Raw genomic sequence first — 21,047 nt, 5'->3', positions numbered from 1 at the left:
GGCTTCTTCCCTCCCTTTGTACCGGGGAGTCGTTCGATCAGGGTAGCAGCGTTGGTACCGTGAGGGGGAGTTGCACTGGCTTCCTCTGTCAAGATATTTCCTATTTCCGCAGCTCTAGAAAATTCTCGAGGCTCCCTTTAGGATTTTAACAAGCCCTAAAAGCGTGTTCCAGTCACAGCGAGGTTGCAGAGTTAGGGTGTTTAGAAGAAGGAAGGCGGTGCCACAGCAAGGACAAAATTCTAGCTTTAACCTTTAGACTCTTCTGGCTTTAGAATCACAGAATCATCTAGGCTGGGAAAGACCCTTGGGATCATCGAGTCCAACCATCTACCCTACTCTACAAAGTTCTCCCCTACACCATATCCCCCAACACCACATCTAAACCACTCTTAAACGCATCCAAGGATGGTGACTCAACCACCTCCTTGGTGGACAAACTCTGGATTTGTCACAGAGGCGGTGTCTGCAGGTCAGGAAGGGTCTGAGGGACCAGACTGAAGATGTGTGGTTGACATCCACACGCTGCTTTCCCTTGTTTCCTGCTAACATGCTTTGTTGAGAGATGGTATTTTTTTAAAAGCACGTGGCACGGTATCAGGTTGGAGTTCCTATCTGCAGGGCTGCTCTGCCCCGCTGGGCCCCGCTTTGTGCTCTGAGGGGAAGGGACGGGCTCGCGGACCCCTGGCAGTTCAACGTTGGCGGCGCGGGGCGGGCGCGAGTCCCCGCTCCCGCTTCCTCGCTCCCCCCAACCGGGGCGAGCCGGAGCGCGGAGCGGGCGCCCCGAGGAATACGGGAAGGGAGGGTCGGGAGGCGCTTCTTTTCGGCGCTCGGGCCTTTTTTTTCCCCGGGGCCGGGGTGGTCTGTCCGCCTGGAGCGGGGGATCGGGGCCGGGGCCCCGCCCCCCCAGCACGTGTCCGGGGGCTGAGGAATTAAAGATGGTGGCTTCGGCGGGGCGCGCGCGTGGGCCGGCGGCGGGCGCGGGGCGGCCCCACCGGTTTAGCGGGGCTTCTCCATCTTGGCGGGAGCGGCCTCTCGGTCCAAGGATGGTGACTCAACCACCTCCTTGGTGGACAAACTCTGGATTTGTCACAGAGGCGGTGTCTGCAGGTCAGGAAGGGTCTGAGGGACCAGACTGAAGATGTGTGGTTGACATCCACACGCTGCTTTCCCTTGTTTCCTGCTAACATGCTTTGTTGAGAGATGGTATTTTTTTAAAAGCACGTGGCACGGTATCAGGTTGGAGTTCCTATCTGCAGGGCTGCCCCAGAAAGCTGCCCCTGCGTCTCTGATCCCCCCGGTGTGGTAAAAGGCAGCGAGCACCTGCCTGCTCCATGCACTGCCTGCCTTTTGATGATGGAGAAGTGGCAGGTGATTTTTAGAGGAGAGGAGGAGGAGAAGATGATCCTGGTGAAAGAACTGAGGTTGTGAAAACCGCAAAAAAAGATTAAATCGTGAATTGATAAGGCGAAAGACTGTAGAGGTCATGAAGTCCTGCCTTCATGGATTTTATTTTTTTAGTAATTGCCAGAGCGCAGAATACACCCGTTGAAGTCAAGGGTCTAACTCTGAACTAATCTATACCAGTTTTGTTCTGGTATCATCACACTGATTGCAGGAGAGGGTTGGGTTTTTATATTTATTAGCTTTGTATTAGAATAGCGTCCAGGGGTTTTTACCTGATACTGCTGAACATGCTTGCGCTATTTCTAGTCTTAAGTATTTAAGTTTAGAAATAGAAATACTTGCAAATGCAATATGAACAGAAGAGTCTGGTTTTTTCCATCTGAAAGGGAAATGTGGACTATGGAAAACAGGGTTGCCATATTGAGTATATGAAAAAAGTGAAACTTGAGTCTCTTGAAAATGAAATAAATGCAAAAGAATAATATCCCTATATCTAAGCATGATATAGTTTAGGCTGGTTATCAGATTCCCGTTACTTTCAGATGTCTCTGTTCACTTATGATATAGTTTAGGCTGGTTATCAGATTCCAGTTACTTTCAGATGTCTCTGTTCACTTCTGTGAGAGCAGTTGCTTGAACTTTTGCCTGCCATGGGGCAGAAATCAATAGATTATTTCTGTAGTGCTAGTAACTGCTGTAGCATTGAGGAGGTGCAGGGTAAGGGGATAGTGTGCAGTGTGAGGTTAGGCATCCCTTTGCACACTGAGCGTGCTCACCCTAGGAAACTGAGAAGGTAGTATTGTTTGTTTGGTTTTGTCTTTTACGCATCCAGTGAGGCATTTTCAGCTTGTTAAAGAGTCCCATGGAAGCTGTTCACATTGTCTTGGCTCTGGGTGGAGGCTGCTGGAATTTCAATTATATAGTCAGTTGTAAAGATGGTGGGAGGCAAAGCGGGAGACTGGCAGCAGTTAGTTACAAGAAGTTGAAATTTGGGAAGGAGGCTCCCAAAGGTCTGCTTCCTTCAATGAAAAATACGATTGATATAGAAGCATGGCCATTTTTATAGCTTTTCTTTAAAGGACGGATGCCAATCCATACTTCTGTATAACTGCCCTTAAAGAAACATTTTGTATTGTATGAACAGTATGTTTGCCAGGTCTCTATAGATGCAAGCAAATCCTCCATTTGTTCCCTTTTGCCTAGCTAAAGTCATGCTGAACTTTGCCTCAGAGCTGGGTGGTTTCAATCAGTATTGGAGAAAACAGAATTCCTGAAGTTCAAATTTGAGTTATGGCCAAGGCTTCGTATCCTTGTCCTATGAGGCGGGTCAGGTTTATTCCCTTTTTTTAATACACATTTCAGATGAACACCAGTGAGATTGGCTGATCTTGCTTTTCATGTAGTCTAGATGTAGCTGGTACTGGTCTTGCTAGCTAGGCTGGGGAGCCTCTTGAAAATCAAATCCTTGCAGTTGTATGTGAAATTAGGGTGCTGGCAATCTATGCCAGAGTTGTAGAGAGACAAAATTAATACAGTATAATAATTCCTAAGTTTTACTGTGTTGGCTGCTAGAACTAACCTGCATTGGAGAAACATTCTGTTAACCTTTGTTAAACTCGATTAATCTCAGATTACATGTTAGAATAGACTTTGCAAGGAAAGAACCAGCTCCTTTTATTTAAATGCTTTGCCTAGAACACTGAACTCAGGAGTAATGATAGAGTGGTGGTGAGGAAAGTACTTGAATAAAGCAAAAAACCCCTGCCTAATGCTTCACCTGATAAAGTTTCAAGAACATTTAAAGTCTCGTTGAGGAAAGGTAAATGACATTGCTAACTATAGATGCAGAGATCTGCAAGCTGGTGCCAACTGTTGCCAATTAAGTTCTCGTATCACAGCAAAGCCAACTTGAGGTTCCTGCAACACTGCTAATCTGCAGACAGAATAGTCAATCCATTTCCAGACAACTGAAATAAACCTGCAAATCCTTTATCTACTGAAGATGATAATGCATGCATCTAAGTAAATGGAATTAATGTCCAATAGGCAGACTTCGTTTTCATCATCTTAATGTTGCTTACTGTTTTTTGCAGGTTGTCAAGAGAGAAGGCAGCGGGACAGAGTCTCCAATGATAGGTGATAAAGTGACTGTCCATTACACAGGATGGCTTCTTGATGGCACAAAATTTGACTCCAGTCTGGACAGGAGAGACAAATTTTCATTTGACTTGGGGAAAGGTAATATCTTGTGTTTGGTATTGATCAGTTTTGATAATAGAGATGGGATTTCCTGGCATGCGTTGCTCCTTTGCATGTTAAAGTTGCTATTTAAACTTATTTTCAGAGCTTAAGGTTTATTCTCTTAGAATGGGCCTATCAGAATGGCTTTGAGATTTTTTTGAAGAGAAAACTGTTTAGCCCCTTGATGAATCCAGCTGAAGGACCTCAGACAAAGCACTCCAGGGGAGAAAATTTGCCCTGAAGCATAGTAATAAAGGGTAGTTAAATATAGTATTCATTTTGTTGATGTTTTTCTTTGGCAGAAGACTCAAATTTAGGAATACTTAATTATGACCAGATACTGGTACAGGGTGCCCCGGGGGCAGCTGTCAGCTGCAGCGTGGTGAAACGTACTCACTCCCTTTTTCACTAAGTTCCCACATTAACTCAAATATGAATCTCGAAGCAGTGTATTTCTTCATTATCAAAAGCCTTCATTTTTTTAAATGCAAATATCCAAACATCCTTGTTCCAGCAAATCTGAATTTGATCTGAGGTTTTTTTGTTGTTTTTTTTTTTTTTCCCTGGCAGTTCCTTACCCGCTGCTTTTTTTTCTTTGGGGGAGAAACTCTGCAGTGAACTGAAACTTGAGATGATATGAAGTGTATCTATTAACACAAGACTAATAGGCTGCTTGATTGAGTTGAAAGCACCAGCAAGTAGGAGAGCATAAGTAAGAGATAGGATTTTGTTACTTGAGGTTCCAGCTTCTGTTTGCTTTTGGATTTAGAAGGAATACTACTTCTCCTGCTTTCCTCCCTCTTTCTGTTTCAAGTGCATGTAGCTTTTAGTTACCACTCACGCTGCTGCACTTTGCCAACTGATAAAGAGAGAAAAGGCTGTTGTGTTGGATTGTTTTCAAAATACAAGCAGGCAATCTCTCACCCGAAGACCTTCCTCTTCAAAGAGTTTATTGTTATTTCCTCGCACTTGAGATTGTGCCAAGCCCTGAAGCCCGTGTCTGTGTTTAGATGACTTGTATCCTGTATAGGCGGGGAAGTAAGAGGAGGAAAAGAATCACTGCACCTAGAAGGAAGAAATTTAGCCAAATTCCACAGGTAACTTTGTAATTTGATTAGGGTTAAAACTGAGGTACATGAATCAGAGTGAGTACAAGTTGTTCAGTATTTTCTGCTCTGTCTTAGTTTTTGTGTACTAAAAGTGATGATGCTCAGTTTCACAGCTGATTGTGTCTTTCATGTGTGCCTAAAAACCATGTGGTTTAAATTTGACTTGCAGGAGAAGTCATCAAAGCATGGGACATTGCTGTAGCGACTATGAAAGTTGGTGAAATCTGTCGGATTACATGCAAACCAGAATATGCCTATGGCTCAGCTGGAAGCCCTCCAAAGATACCTCCCAATGCTACACTGATTTTTGAGGTGAGAGATGGTCACTAAAACTGTATGCTTGAAAAACAAACAAAAATCATATTTCACTGTAGAAAATGTGTGATGTAATATCCTTCCAAAACCATAATGTTAGGTTTTCTAAAGAGAAAAATATGGTCAATTAGTGTAGTGTGGGCAAAGCATAGAGTTCTAGCCTGACTGCTACTGATCTGCAGAGGCTCAGGTTCCTTTGTTTTGGAGTCCTTAAAATATTTAAGTGTTCTCCAGTGTTGATTGTTTTAATTTTACAGTTGTGGAATGATTCACTGCAGGAAGAGGGCAAGTTATGGAGGTGGGGTAGGGGAGGAAGGACTGTCTTAGTGGTAGACTGAAGTAGTTGAAGTAGCAGAAGTTTAATCCTCTTTCCCCTTCATGGTAGTCAAAGTAATGATACTTATATTAAACATTATGAAGTTTTCAACAACTGAGTGACTAATATCCTCAGTAATATATTTTTTCATACTTTTTAAATGGTTTTTTTTCAACATTAACACAATTTTTTTTGAGATATTTGAGGGAGAAAAGAGATAATTACCTTATATAAACTGCTAGAATATAAAATGTATTTGAACAGCCCTGGAACCATGACCTGTTTTCTGTAGGACTGAGCGTTTTAATAAGCCTTAAATCACCTAAGAACAGTTTGGATTCAGGTTGCTTGTTGATTACCAAAGTCTGTGGATCCAGGCTACATTGGTCAATCTTACCGTCATAGAAAGTTGTACCCGCTTCGTCCCTGGGACAGATTTGGCACTCTTGAGATTGGTATCTGGGTAATGCTAGTTTTCCAATTCATATGGACAGTTGGTCTCCTTAGAGGTGAACTGCATGTCTTGGTAAGCATGGAGCCAATTAGCTTGTGTATTTCTTAACCTCCTCAGCAAAGGACAGAATTTGATACCTAGTGATCTTTAAGGTATCCCCCTCACAACTCATCCACCCCTACCAAAAGGGGATGGAAATAGGAGCTGTCTCTTGTGTATTATTTCAGCAGTGAGAGTGGTTGCTCAGAATGCTGTCTGTGTTTGATTTTTCCACAGAGCATGATACTAAAGCTGTTCCTGGAGCATGCTTTGACAAACAGTCTAAACAGTGTTTTGGGAGGATATATTTTTATTGTTGCTGAAACAGTTCCATTTTCCAAGAAATGCTTTAAAATTAATTGCATCTAGGAGAAAGCAGATAATCTCTATTTAAAAGTAATTTTTAAAATTACTTTGTTCTGAAATATTTATTCAATAGAATGGACTCCTCCATTGGGGCGGCATAAGGGAAGTTTTTAAGTTCTGATGATTGCTCTAAGATTGTTCTAAAACATTAGATAATATCTTATCTAATACTGGAGAAAGGTAAAAACGGTTTGTGGAGTAGGGTCTGGTTTTAATGGAAACAATGAGCATCTGGTAAGAAGGATAAATGAAATAGTTGGGTCTTTTATTTGTATTACGCTGGATAGTGTATTTGCATTGCTTTTTTCCATGAACTTGTGAGTAATAGTATTAAATATGTGTTTTGTGCAGAAGGATTAAAAAAATACTGCTAGCAGGTGGTATCCTAAGCCACTAAGGGATGAGAACTTACTCATTTTGAGTACATGAGAATTAATGCCATTATTTCTGCAGTTGACTAATCTTGTAAAGCTGTTCTTAAACAGCATTTTTAAATATATCATTTTGAGGATGGTCAGGGCTGACTTATTGGATCAAACTGCACAAGCTGGAATGCTGTGTGCTTTGCACAAATACAGGTGGTAACAAGGCAGGATTGAAGGCGAGATAAAAATACTAACACATATTTATGGTGTTCTGACTTGATGATTCAAAGGCAAACTCTACTTTTTTTTTCTCTACCTTTCTACCTTTTTCTGCTCACTTCATTTTGGTTGAGGGAAAGGAAAGTGTAGCAATCTGATACAAGCATTTGGATGCTTCACTTCCCACTAGGTTTTTCTTTATGGTGCCAATCTAACCTCTCCATCTTGTAGGTACTGCTCAGATAAAAGTAGTGTTTCACTCATGACCATTTATATCCCCTAATGCCTGCCTGAGCAGTAATGTTAGAGGAGAAAAAGGAGAAAGAAAGAAAAGAGTGAAGCTGCCTATGATGTTTTTGTGCTTCCCGAATAAACTGGCGTGCAGATGACTGGCTACAACAAATAAGCATTGCCAGGTGTGCCCTGAAATGAGGGGGTGGAGTGAAACTTAGATCAGAAAGTTTTTTCCAAAGTTTCATTAGGTAGGAGTGATTTCTGACTATATGACTCTCAGCTGCTTGAAATCTCTTTACGTTTCCTCTTTCTTTAGTCTTGCTATTCTGTAAAACAATGTCAGCATGGTTTCTTTGCAAGTGCCACCACCATACCAAAATTTTGTACTAGTTGCCTTAAAAAGGACCCTCTAAAACTTTTAGAAGATTTTTGTAGCTGTGTCACCACCATATCAGCATTTCGTTATGACCTGGAATAATGCATGTCTTATGATTTGATTTTGGGTTTTTTTTTTTCTTCCTCATGATTGCTTTTGCTGAGCAATATAAAAAGATTGATTCTCCCAAAGAATACTGTTGTTCAGGTAAAAACAAAAGAAAAAAAAAAGGGGGGAGGGGGCACACGATACCTGTGTAGTCATCAGAGGGATGTTCTAGAGTGACTTAGCTTGTTTCAGGCAGACTGAAGAGAAAGACCAGAATATTGGTACTAGGTAGCCATCAAAATAGAAAGTGGAGGTATTCTTTGTGCTGGTGAATATTCAGTTCCTCTTGCATTCTGGGTAAGTCCAGTGCCATGAACCTGCATAGCATTACCCCTGAACTTTATTTTCTTTTAAAAGGTACGTAGTGTAAACAACACTGATTATAATGACTTATTCTTTTGTGTTGTTTTTGCTATTGTTTTACTCAGAAGAGAGAATTTTTCTTAATTTCACAGCAGCAACAACGAATTTCTTTTAGGACTAGACTATTTTTCTGTCTCACCAAGGTAGTCCCACTTCATACTATAATTTGCAATAGAGACTTGGGAGGGCATGTGAAGATTCAGGCTGGATAGTTATCTCCTATAATAACACCAGCTCTTAAATTCTAAACAATTTGTTCCAGCAACAAGTATAGATTAAAGGGGGGCCAGATCATGGTTTTATTGTTTTGTCATTCTTCTGGAAATATTTTTTTTTTCTGCAATGGTACCATGATACACAATGATAAGGTAAGACTAGAAGGGAAAATATAAAAAGTAAAAAGAGAATGTTAACTCTGGTCAGGCATGCAAGGGAGAATCACTCAGAAGTTTAGACAGTATTGTATTGTGGCACAAGAGTAAAGGATGAAGAAGCAGGTGGGGAATAAGTGGTCTGCAAAGATACTATATTCTTGAATTTGTTTTAATATTGCAGGACAAGCATTTGGAATCATTTGGGTTATAATCCAAGCACTTAAAAGCTGATCTGGATTTTACCATAGATGGGATTAAGGGTATAATCAAGACTTAAGAATTGCATTTTTATATTTCGTTTTCCTTCTTGCATTACTTACAAGCCTCCTCAGTTCTTGGATGCAGTGACATCACTGGTGATTCTACTTGACTGTAGAGTGAGAGGGTGTGACAGCTACCAGTCAGTGTGGTAGCACTCCAAAGTGGCAGCTGACAGCAAATTCTTACTATCTTAGTGTATTCAAAAGGTATTTTTCCCTCATATTAATGTTATGGTTTCAGAAAACCCATAGCAATCTATTGTCATTTAGACAATTATTCTATCACCCGATGACACCTCCCCACCCAGAAAGGGGAATTGGGCAACACAAGGAAAACACAAGGGTTGAAATAGAAATAGATATAATAGACTAAGACTAAATAATTAACAATAATACTAAAGAACCAGTGTTAATCCTGACACTGATATACAATAATACTAAAGAACCAGTGTTAATCCCAGTACTGACATAAGATGACACAAGAATTATGCTCAGCCAATTCTCTCAGCAGGAAGCCGTGCACTCCCAGCAGGGACAGCAAATGGCGGACACTGCCAGCGCAATGGCTTCAGGAGGAAGGCAAGGCCTCAGGGCTCCGGCACCGGGGCAAGGAGGTGTCTGGACCCGCCGCCATCAAGGGAGAGAGAGCTACACCGCAAACATATCTAATTTATATTGAATGTGACGTTCATGGTATAAAATAATCCTGTTGGCCAGCCTGGGTCAAATGCCCAGGCCTTGCTCCTCCTTGTAACTGCGCTTAACAAGGCTGGAAAACACTAAGACCTTGAATCCCACAGATCCTGGCCGTCTATAAAGTAAATATTTTCACAAATTCAGACACTAGAGTCTTCTAAAAGTGCAATTTTCCTCAGCATTAGAATGAAAGTTAGTCCTGTGTCTCTCAACCCAGGACAACAAACAAAACCTCAAACCCAGAAACTACTATCCATTCTTCTGCCTGCAGACATTAGCAAAAATACTGTTAAAGAAGCCAATAGAATTTTTTTCTTTTTTGCAGTAGTCCCTAAGCTTTGTTCAGAAGCCAGGTTCACAGTCCTTTCAATTAAAGGATCTAATTTGTAGTATTGGGAGACCAAGATTGCTGGAGAAAAAAAAAAGAAAAAACCCCAAACCAACCAATCAACCAAAAAAAAAAAAAACCCAAGAAAAAAAGAAATCACTGTGAGTAGATACACCTCAGTCTCCCCCAGTAGCTGGCTAGGTAAGCTTTAAATAATGCTATAAAATGATTATCTGCAATTTCTGCAACCCTTCTTAAACACATCCATCACTGCATTGGAACAGTACAAAACAAGAAAAGACTCTGACACTCTATAAAAAGTCTATTACTGAGAATAGCACTATGATCCAGGACTTCCACAACCAAGTAGCAACAAGGGTAAGGCCCATACACAGGCTTCTAAAGCAAGATATGCACCCACAGTCATGGCCATGCTCACCCTACACACAGCAACACATACCAGCAGTAATACCTTGCTTCCTCTCTGAAAAGAATTAAAATTTAATTCTTCTTTATAAGAAGTAGCTAGCTGTTTCATCTGCTTTGTAACTAACCCAGCAATAATCACAGAATCACAGAATATTCATGGTTGGAAGGGAACTTTGAGATCATCTGGAAAAAAAAAAAAAAAAAAACCCCAAACCAACCAAACAACCAAAAAAAAAAAAAACCCAAGAAAAAAATCCATAAAGGCCTGAATATAATTTGAAACTCTTCAGTAAGTTTCCATCCGGTATATATTGAATATGGCACCTTCATAGCCTTAGCTATGTAATATCTTACAGGACATTAACTAGGATAGTGGCTTCCTGAACAGCTATAAATTCAGATATTTCTGGAGAACAGATTCTGTGAGTTACTGAATTGATGTAACTGGCTGAAATTGAAATCTGGCTGAAAGACAGAGCTCAGAGGGTTGTGGTTAGGGACACAGAGTCCAGTTGGAGGTCTGTAACAAGTGGTGTTCCCCAGGGGTCAGTACTGGGTCCGGTCCTCTTCCAATATATTCATCAGTGACCTGGACGAAGGGATGGAATGTACCCTCAGCAAGTTTGCTGATGATACAAAACTGGGAGGGGTGGCTGACACCCCAGAAGGCTGTGCCACCATAGAGTGAGACCTGGACAGGCTGGGGACTTGGGCGGAGAGGAACCTGATGAACTTCAACAAGGGCAAGTGTAGGGTGCTGCATGTGGGGGGGAGTAACCCCCTGCACCAGGACAGGTTGGGGGCTGACCTGCTGGAGAGCAGCTCTGAGGTAGACACCAGGATGTGTGACCAGCAGGTTGAAGGAGGTCATCCTGCCCCTCTGCTCTGCCCTGGGGAGGCCCCATCTGGAGCACTGGGTCCAGTTCTGGGCTCCCCAGTTCCAGAAGGACAGGGAACTGCTGGAGAGGGTACAGCAGAGGGCTACAAAGACGATGAGGGGCCTGGAGTCTCTCTCCTATGAGGAGAGGCGGAGGGACTTGTGTCGTCTTAGTCTTGAGAAGAGAAGACTTAGTGGGGATCTAATCAATGCTTACAAATACTTAAAGGGAGGGTGTCAGGAGGACGGGGCTGGTCTTTTTTCAGTGGTGCCCAGTGACTGGAGAAGAGGAAATGGGCACAAACTTGAGTATAAGAAGTTCCATCTAAACATGAGAAGGAACTTCTTTACTTTGAGAGTGGTAGAGCATTGAAACAAGCTGCCCAGAGAGGTGGTGGAGTCTCCTTCTCTGGAGACATTCAGAACCCACCTGGACACATTCCTGTGCAACCTGCTGTAGGTGGACCCGCTTTAGCAGGGGGGTTGGACTAGTTGATCTCCAGAGGTCCCTTCCAGCCCTATATGATTCTGTGATGTTATGAGAATAAATGCAAGGCTTTTCTTCCTTCCACAGATAGAACTTTTTGAGTTCAAGGGCGAGGACCTCACTGATGAAGAAGATGGAGGCATCATCCGAAGAATCCGTAAAAAAGGGGAGGGCTACTCCAAGCCCAACGAAGGAGCAATTGTAGAGAGTAAGTATGTTACACAGATAGTAAATGGGTTTACCATGTGGGAGGGAAGAACCTTTTTCCCAGCCTACAACTCCTTGCCCTGAGAGAGAGGAATACGTGTCTTCTCTTTCCTTTACCAGGTAACTTAACAACATCGAATAAGCTTTCATTCTCTATTTCTAGTAAGGCTTATGTTTTCCAGCAGGAGCTGTGTTCTCCAGAGATACTGAATCTGATAAAGTGGTTATCTGATCAAATGAGTTAAATAAGTCTAGTAAATTACTTCCATTTGCTGAGGAACAAGAGAAGTAGTTCTGGTACTTGTTGGAGTGAAAAAAAAAACTACAGATAGGTGAATAAAGAAAAAAAGGTGTTAATAAACACCTTGAGTTTAGCAGCAGAAGTTCTATTTGCTGTTAAAAGAGAAAAGACTGTTTAGGAGGACACTTTGATACTCCTTTTATTACCTGTGCTACCTGCACCTTGCCATATGTGGATATTTTCTGATTTTTCTCTTGGTTCTGTGTTTTTGTTACCAGTCCAGTTTGAAGGCCAATATGGAGGTCGTGTTTTTGACAGGCGAGAATTGCAGTTTGAGATTGGAGAAGGTGACAATTATGATCTTCCTCATGGTCTGGAGAAGGCAATTCAAAAAATGGAGAAATCGGAGGAATCTGTGTTCTATCTCAAACCTAAGTATGCTGTTTCTGATTATTTGATTCCTAATTGCTTATACTAGGCATCTGGCAAGAATGACGTGTTTTGTTATAGTGTCTTTCAGCTTTTTTTCAGTGCTGTAGCAAAATCTTGATCAGTCCCTGTGTGAGCCGATGCAGGCAGGACGCAGGAACAACCACAAAACCATGGAATAAGGGCAAAGAACAAAATTCACCTAATACTTCATGGATCGGGGAACCTCTGAAGCAGCACCCAGGCAGAGGCAGGCCAGCAGGGGATGCAGGCACCGCGGAGTGAGAGTCCTTAATAGCATGAGAGTCCTCGTTAGCAAGGACTGAGGGAGCGAGGGAGCTCCCACTTGCTGTTTGGGGCTGTATTTCAAGGATTCTGGCAGGCAGAGTTTGCTGCTGGGCTTTGATCTCTTCAACAACAGGGCAAGCATCTCAGGCGTGTTTGATAAGGTGCCCCTGAGTCCATCCCAGGCCTATGTTATCTGAGTGCAGATGTTCTACTTGTTGAGCACACAAAACTAAGCAAGATTTAGTGTGATAGATGTGTTTTCCGGCACCCCACATGCGAGTCACTTGAGCGTATTTACAGTCCTCCTTCCCAATCTTCTGGTACTTTCCCACAGTCCCAAAAGTTTGATGCATGAAAAGTATGAAGCTAAGATCACTTTGCCACTAGGTTGCGTAGTAATAGCACAAGAAATTTAATTAAGTGTCTCTATAATGTTGATCTTGGTGAATATTAAAAAAGCTATTGTTGTCTTTAACTTAATTTTTTTTGTCCCTCTTACCAAAGCAGTACTTACTGTGCAGGAGTGCATATAAAGTTACCTAAAAAACAGCCTCAGAGTAGGAAAAGAGCTGATGAGCCTTCTGAGCAGCCCAGTGTGACCAAATAGCTAGTCCTTAGGTGATGTAGTTAGTAAAGAGTATCAGAAACACTTTGTCAGTAGAAAACGTTCACTGGTATTCTGAAAGCCTTTTGGAAGAAGACCTTCAAGATTCCTGTGAGACAGAAGACAAGAGTTACATCCTTGGCCGACTGTGAGAACTCTTTGAGACTAAGAACATCTAACGGAGATGTATGATTGCCCAATATTGTAACATTAAACAGCCTTACATATAAGCAGAATTTTCTCTTTATAGTGAGAACACATCTGAAGCAAGTGGAGTTTGTGCTGATTTTTCCATCAAACTCTAACTCGTTTTGGTATTTAAGTGTTTTAAACTGGAAGTGAACCTGATGGTAGAAGAAAAGCAAAGCAATCTGATTTTGAGGGTTTTCCTACTAATCTGCAGCTTCTTACTGGAGTTGCAGTGCAGCCTTTCTGTAGGCATTTACTGTTAATTGGCTGATTGGCAGTATGTGAAGTGTACAGCTGTTCACTTAATCTCTGTATTGATCGTTGTCTTTGCTTTTCTGATAGTAATACTGAGATACAGGTGCCATGAAGGAGACATCCGGTCTCAGACCATTAATATAAAGCAAGATGTGTATAACTCAAAAGTATTTTTTTCCCTTGATGGAGAGATAACTAGCTTTTCCTAAAAAAAAAAAAAAGGAACTGGTAACCTAGAGATTAATGAAATTAACCCTAAACCCAGGTTTCTTCCAGCCTTTATGTCTTGTAATAATGCTGGATGGGCAACCCATTTGCATAGGGTTTTTGCCTCCAGCTTCCAATGTAGTAAATACGTCTGGCTTGAAAGTTTTTGAACTCTGTTTCTTTCTTTCCACCTCCCTTCCTCCCACCCTCTTACAGTTACGGTTTTGGAAGTGCTGGGAAGGAGAAATTTCAGATCCCTCCAGATGCAGAGCTGCAGTATGAAGTGAAACTCAAAAGCTTTGAAAAGGTAGGAACGAGATATGAAATCCCAAAGAGATTGGGAGGTGGGGGAAGAAGTGTGAGTGCAGCTTAAACAGGATGATGGAATCCTTGAAGATTGATCTGAAATAGGGAAGCCACTCTGGTCAAAGATGGTAACACACTGGGAGCTCTTGGCTGAAATTGTTCTTGTTCTTGATGTATCCCCGTTTGTTGCCACCAGTGTCTCTCCTGTTCTAGCCCAGTTTCCAGCAGCAGTGCAAACTCTGCTTTACCAAACCCATCTCTACCGTACTGTTAGTGGGAAGAGAGTAGCCATTTGGGGTTTCTCCAAAGCTGTGTCATTGACTTGAACTTTTTCTGTTTGGGTAGGCTAAGGAGTCTTGGGAAATGAACACAGATGAGAAGCTGGAACAAAGCTGCATCGTGAAGGAGAGAGGCACTCAGTACTTCAAGGTAAACTACAGTCCTCAAGTAATCGTAGCGTTTCTTAGTCTGTGTCATGAGCTGATAACGATGATTGCAGCTTCTGTCATTTCAAAGTGGTGGTCATGATATTCTCTGTGATGTTTTAAGGGAGGACTGGAGGGGAAGGTGTCTTAAAAAAAAAAAAAAAGCCTCAGAGTTGGAATATCCAAAGAACTAACTCTGCAGGGAGTAGTTCTCTCTGACAGAGCTCTTTGCTGTACCAACTCTGCCATAAATTGAATAGTAGCAAGCTTACAGTATTTAAGTTCCAACTGTGGGATAGTGCTGCGAATGAACAACATTTGTTTGGGTATAGATGTGTGGAGAAGCTGTTTCAAACAATTTGACCAGCTAAAGGCAGACTTTCTCATTATCCTCATGACACGAGAATAATTGTGCTGTTTTGAAAACGCCCCATGTTTCTTCTGTATCAAAAGTTCAATGTAAGGTGGGAGTTGAAAGTGAAGTATCAATGCTGGCCTATATATAGGCCAAGCTATATCCCTAGCTTTAGTGGGAGAACTGGTGGGTATTCCTAAAGATTTTCTGATTCTGTGCAGGAATGGCTTTGAGAAATAGTATATTTTTGATGATAGAAGTTATTTTCTGATTACTCTGAGTTATTTTTTTCAGATCTTTCACTCAAGGTAAGCAGGAGGAGCAAGAGGGAGATAAAAGTTACTGTGGTGAGCTGTGTGATAATTGAATTGTCTTGTTTACAGGAGGGGAAATACAAACGGGCAGCATTACAGTATAAGAAGATTGTGTCATGGCTGGAGCATGAATCAGGACTCTCTGATGAGGAGGATGTAAAAGCCAAAAGCTTGAGGCTTGCTGCCCACCTTAATCTAGCTATGTGTCATCTCAAGCTGAAGGAATACTCCCAGGCTTTGGAGAACTGCAACAAGGTAGTAAGGGTTTGTTTATTTTTAATCTGCACAAGCAATCTGACAATTTTATCTCTTGCTTTAACAACTTGAGGAATACCAGGCCATGTGGTGTTTGGTCTTTCTTACCAGCTGGAAGAACAGGTTATTTTCATAATTACTGTCCTTTGAGTATCTCTTACTGACTAGCTGCTACATTGAGAATATTCAAGTATTTAGAAATTAGAAACACTGAGATGTGGTGAAAGGTAGTCACACTGGCAAAGTCCCTCAAAGAGCTGGAATAGAGTCGGAACTAAATTTTAGACTTGCTGGTTCTCTGTCAAATAGCTTAATTTATTCAGTCCTCTTCGTACTTTTGTATTCAACTCACCTTAATTAGTAAGCCCTGATAGGACTCATAAATCTACATCAGAAGGTACAGTTTCTGACAGTCTTTGGTTTTCTGACTGTATATTATATTTAAAAAACAAAAAATATTCTTGAATGTGGTTTTGTTTTGGTTTTTTAATGCAGGCTCTTGAATTGGATAGCAACAATGAAAAAGGCCTCTTCAGGCGTGGAGAAGCACACTTGGCTGTCAATGACTTTGAGTTGGCCAGGGGAGATTTCCAGAAAGTCATACAAATTTATCCAAGTAACAAAGCTGCCAAAGTGCAACTGGTAACTTGTCAGCAAAAAATACGGGAGCAGCATGAGAAAGAGAAAAAGATGTATGCCAACATGTTCCAAAGGCTTGCAGACAAAGACTTAAAGGTAAGTAACGCTACTCCAGGAGACAACAAGAGGTGGTATCACATGTTAGACAAGGAATAGTGTTTCAGGCATTCAGCTTACTTTTTAGTACAGATAAATATAGTCAGAGAACACTCAAGTAGCTTTCTCTGGGGTAAAAGACTGGAAATAGCTATTAGTCAAAATTTTTAGGCCATCTTGTTTGAACAAGACAGCTAGCCAGTACCAAGCGTGGCACAGAATGCTTTTACTTATTTCAAGTGACTTTGCCACAGAGCAGTGTTAATCAGAGAGCAATTGAAGTGATGAGATGCAAACACGGTAACGTTCAATAACTGGATAAGGTGCCTATTCTCCTTGAACTGATCTTCTAAATGACAGTCTGATCTGGTGCCGGGGTGGCCCATCTACCCAGACCTTGTGTCTGTCATACAGATGGTGCTGAGGACCATTTTCCTGCTCATAGAGACATCAAGATGTGGTTTCCATCTCAAATGTCGTAGATGGATTATGAAGTGTCAGAATTGAGACTGTCAGAAGATTCTACTGTATGGATGGTTTTCCTACTAAGCTTGCATTAGAATTTTAGTAAATACTAGTTCAGTTAACAGTATCAATATTTGAATAGAAGTTATAAGGAGGTTGTACCAGCTAGCAAGAAAAATTCAAAGTTACTGGTCAGAATTGCACATACTAAGAAAATTTCCTTTTGTTTTCCTTAAATCTGATGGTCTGAAAGGACTAGGTAAACCTGTAATTTCCAAGACAAATCTGGGATTTACATCAGATTCAATTTTTCTCAGTAACATTGGGGAGTGCAGAAGCTTGCATCTTGTGAGGTTACTTTCACAGATCTTTGTGTCCACCCTCCTAAAATACGCGTGGAGAATCTAAAAAATTGTTGGACGTTGGTACGTCACTTTCTGTGGTTAACTGTGTCAGTGAGTCCAGGGGCCCACTGTCCTAAGATACGTGTATCCTGACAATTCAGCCATCTCAGACTTGGAGTTGACAATTCCCTATATGAAATGCTTCACAAATCTTTTTTTCTTCTTATTTCTCCCCCTCCCCCAGTCTTCCAAAATGAGATCTGAAATCAGTTAATGTCCCAGCAACAATGGGAGATGTTTTCCATTCTTCATCTCTTACTCTGCTAGAGTAGTCATATCTTGTATTTTTTCCCTCTTAAGATTAGCAGTAATTCTATGGATTTGGTTCTGTTTCTCATGGAGGAGTGTAAACAAACACATAAACACAGACATTACCCACTGATTCTGCAAGGAAAGTGTCATTGTCTGTGTATTTACATATCTGGCTAAAGCAGCCTGATTTGAACAGTTCACCCACAAGCTTATTGGAGCTTGGAAGAAAGAATTCTGTCCTTTTAGACATTGTCACGTGTACCCATGCAATACCTTAATTTTTGGTAGGCTTTAATAGAAAATCTCACGAAAATAAAGATACAGAAAGTAAACTAGAATTATTTCACTGTTGGGGATCTTCACTTTTGAAATGGCAGGTTTCAATTGCCAGCTGTGCCTTTTGGCTAGCACGGCTGCTGGGAATCTGGCTTCCTCCACTTGGTGTGGGACACAGCAAGATCTGTTGTTCAGAGAGGAAGAGTGGATTGCTGAAACAAGCTGTACTCACTACAAGTAGCAAAGTGCTGTCTTTGTGCTTTTCAAAATGTAAACTTCAGCCCCTAAGGCAGACAGTTGGTAGTTGTATTCTTGGCAGAAGGCAGACTCACAGTCTTTGCATGGCAGGCAGTTTGGGATTACTGCAAAGACATGGCACTGAATTCCAGTTTCCCAACTGATTCGGATAGAATCAGTTTATAGAGTCATAGAATCGTTTAGGTTGGAAAAGATCAAGTCCAACTGTTAAGCTAACACTACCAAGTCTACCTCTAAACTATGTCCCTAAGTGCCAAATCTACGTGTCTTTTAAATACCTCCTGGGATGGTGACCCAACCACTTCCCTGGGCAGCCTGTTCCAGTGCTTGATAACCCTTTTGGAGAAGATATATTTCCTGATACCCAATCTAAACTTCCCCTTGTGCAACTTGAGGCTGTTTCCTCTTGTCCTGTCACTTGTTAAAAGGGGAGACCAACATTGAGCTTGCTACCACCTCCTTTCAGGTAGCTGTAGAGAGTGATAAGGTCACTCTTTTGTGCGACCTTTTTCTTTTTCTTCAAGCTGTAGAGAGTGATAAGGTCACCCCTCAGCATCTTTTTCTTCAAACTGGACCCATTCCCTCAGCAGCTTCTCACAGGACTTGTTCTCTGAACCCTTCATTAGCTTCATTGCTTTTCCCTGGATGTGCTCCAGCACCTCAATATCTTTCTTGCAGTGACAGGCCCAAAACTGAATGCAATATTTGAGGTGTGGCCTCACCAGTGCCAAATCCAAAGGGAAGATGGTTTCTCTAGTCCTGGCTGTGCTATTTCTTATACAGGCCAGGTTGCTATTGGCCTGATCCTTTCTTCTGAATAGTTAAGATGATCTTGGGAATGTGCATATGTTTACATTGTTTTTTCTGAGAGTCATCCAGGCTGCTTCAAATGGATGAGATTTTATATAAAACCCAAAAATGGATCACTGGAACTGTAAACAAAAGATACTTAACTGCCCAGGTCAGTCCTGGGGATTTTTCTTGCAGGAAACCATGTTTTCCTGTTAATTCATTTATGTTGCTTTACCCTAGCTCCAACGGTTTCTCTATTAGTGGTGGTAGGAGAAGCTCAAGAGTTCTGGAGAAGAGTTTGTCTACCAAATGTTTTCTGATTTGCTAAGAAGGCAGCTTGGACTTTGAAATTCGTAACATCTGCATATCTTATTGTCTGTTGAAGTAGACAGCCACTCTCGCATCAGCAATTCTTTTCATTAATTCGAATCGTTCCCATATGTAAAGTAGGAATTTTTAAAGGTCAGGATGTTTATCACCTTATCTTAAGCCCTGGATTGCTAGCTAACAGGTTTTCTGTGGAGAGGAGACTTTGTTCTCGTGTGCTTCACAGAAGGCTGCTAAGGATGAAAGGTTGACCTTTGATGCCTAGATGTTTTTTGCCTGTGATTTCTTGTTGCAGCTAAGCTGATGTAACGTTTTAGTTCAAGGATTCTGTCCCCTTTTCCCCTCCTATTCCCTTCTCCCAACGGTGCATGCTTATATCCTTGCTTGTTCTTGTCTGGTTCTCCTCTAACCTATAAAGGGTGCTCGGCTGATGTGTGGAATAGCAATTTCATTGCACTGTCTTTTAAGATGAGCAGGACAAGACACTTTTACTTCCCTTTACTGTGCTTGAATATTACTGCAAAGTCAGGATGTGCTGGTTATGTCCTATTGGAAAAACTGACTTCTGGCCCTTAGCACATGGTTCTCTGCTTTCCATGCCTTTTTATGTGGACTGGAAGATACAGCAAGGAGAGAACTTCCAGAGAAACCACGTTGTCAGATCAAATTTTCTTCCAGCTAAGCTCTTAACAGAGGACATCCAGGAGACTGTTGTCGCGTTGAAGCCATTCTTTATGAAACTAGCTATCCAACAAAGATACTTCTTCCTAGCTTGAGTCCAGGTGTGCCTCATACAAGTTCAGGGGGTGGGAGCAAGGCGTGGAAATTCCTGAAATTGAATCACATTGAAATTGAAGCAGGACGAAAGCAATTCAGTGCAGAAGCTTCCTAAATGAATTTCAGTTTGGGGGAAAACACTTCCTTAGAGTATGCGGCAAGCATATGCATGCCACATTACGAATCATAACCACCTAACACCAGTATTACTTCTCAGCTTCCTCTAAACTGCTTCTAGTTTCTTAGATGCAGAAAAAAAATGCAAAGAAAGCTTGGTTCTCTTGGCTAAAGGTCCTAATAGATCTTAATTCAGTCTTGCAGGAAGGCCAGGTGTGCTAGTGATAAGAATCAAATAGCGTATGTGGTATTGTTAGTAAATGCTAGCAATTTTGTATAAAAAAAGAAATATATTTTCTTTGTCTCCCTATTTAGTCAGCTGCTGCTCTTCAAACCAGCCACGCTGAAGATGAAGAAATGAAAGATGAGCGGAATGGAGTTGAAGATAAATCGGAAGTTGACACAGAAGCATAAAACCAAACCCTATTCCATTAGTTTTGTAAATGAAAGAATTTCCAGTGAATTAGACCTTTATTTTTCTACCTGGTTGGACAGTGGCTTCAGGGGAGCAGAGGCTGATGCCACCATGCCACAGTCAGTTACAGCTTTGTATGTCTGTTGAAGAAGCTGAGTGGCAGCATAAATCTAGTTTAATCCTAGGGAGTTTATTTATTCATTCAGCTTCTGTTACTGTTTGGGTTCTGTCTGGATTTACTCTGCTTGGCTTATTTGCACTTTTGCCATTGGTGTATGTCTCTTTCTGGTTCCAGCTCACTTTAATTCCAGGTTCTGCTTCCGAAATTTTAATTTCCTTGATTTCTTTTGACTAATCGGCCTTTTCCATGGGTCCTCACGTGACACTTGAGAACAAATTGGCGCTCCCAGTTCTTCTGCCTTGGCATTGCCCCCTTCCCTCCTGTTCAGTAGGGAGTCCTTTCCATTAAGTGTTGTAACCTTTCTTGTATGCCTCCTCTTTACAAATTGCTGAAGACTGTGAAGTCACAGCTAAAGTAATAAAGCTCCAATTAAACTCGAGAAAACAGAACTTTTTGTGGGTTTTTATTGGAATTTGCACAGAATGAAGAGAATTTACCATCCTTTGGTCAATCAGTGTTTTCTCATCCACATAGCTATACAGTAGCCACAGTATCTGATTATTTTTTTGTGTTGTTCATTCATTGCCATAGAAAATTCTCACAATAATCCATATATTATTTACTCATGTATTTGGAAAAGGAAAAAATATGTTGCTGAATATTGTACAACAAG

The 21,047-nt window shown here is 41.4% G+C and overlaps 1 protein-coding gene across 1 annotated transcript in view; it reads left to right on the top strand.

Moving 5' to 3' along the window:
• FKBP4 (FK506 binding protein 4) overlaps positions 1–20,823 on the top strand; it is a 21,191-nt gene extending 368 nt beyond the window's left edge. Inside the window, exons 2-10 of the mRNA XM_014940157.1 lie at positions 3,498–3,642; positions 4,924–5,066; positions 11,448–11,568; positions 12,087–12,243; positions 13,997–14,087; positions 14,432–14,515; positions 15,250–15,435; positions 15,931–16,170; positions 20,154–20,823. Of these exons, the coding sequence (XP_014795643.1) occupies positions 3,498–3,642; positions 4,924–5,066; positions 11,448–11,568; positions 12,087–12,243; positions 13,997–14,087; positions 14,432–14,515; positions 15,250–15,435; positions 15,931–16,170; positions 20,154–20,252 (1,266 nt within the window). The 3' untranslated portion in view covers positions 20,253–20,823. The remainder of the gene's footprint in view (positions 1–3,497; positions 3,643–4,923; positions 5,067–11,447; positions 11,569–12,086; positions 12,244–13,996; positions 14,088–14,431; positions 14,516–15,249; positions 15,436–15,930; positions 16,171–20,153) is intronic.
• Positions 20,824–21,047: the final 224 nt, after the last annotated feature.

The sequence above is a fragment of the Calidris pugnax genome, unplaced genomic scaffold, assembly GCF_001431845.1.
Source record: "Calidris pugnax isolate Ruff unplaced genomic scaffold, ASM143184v1 scaffold36, whole genome shotgun sequence".
In the NCBI taxonomy this organism is placed as follows: Eukaryota; Metazoa; Chordata; class Aves; order Charadriiformes; family Scolopacidae; genus Calidris; species Calidris pugnax.
Note: the sequence above shows the minus strand (reverse complement) of the source record. Positions and strands in the feature narration are given on the sequence as shown.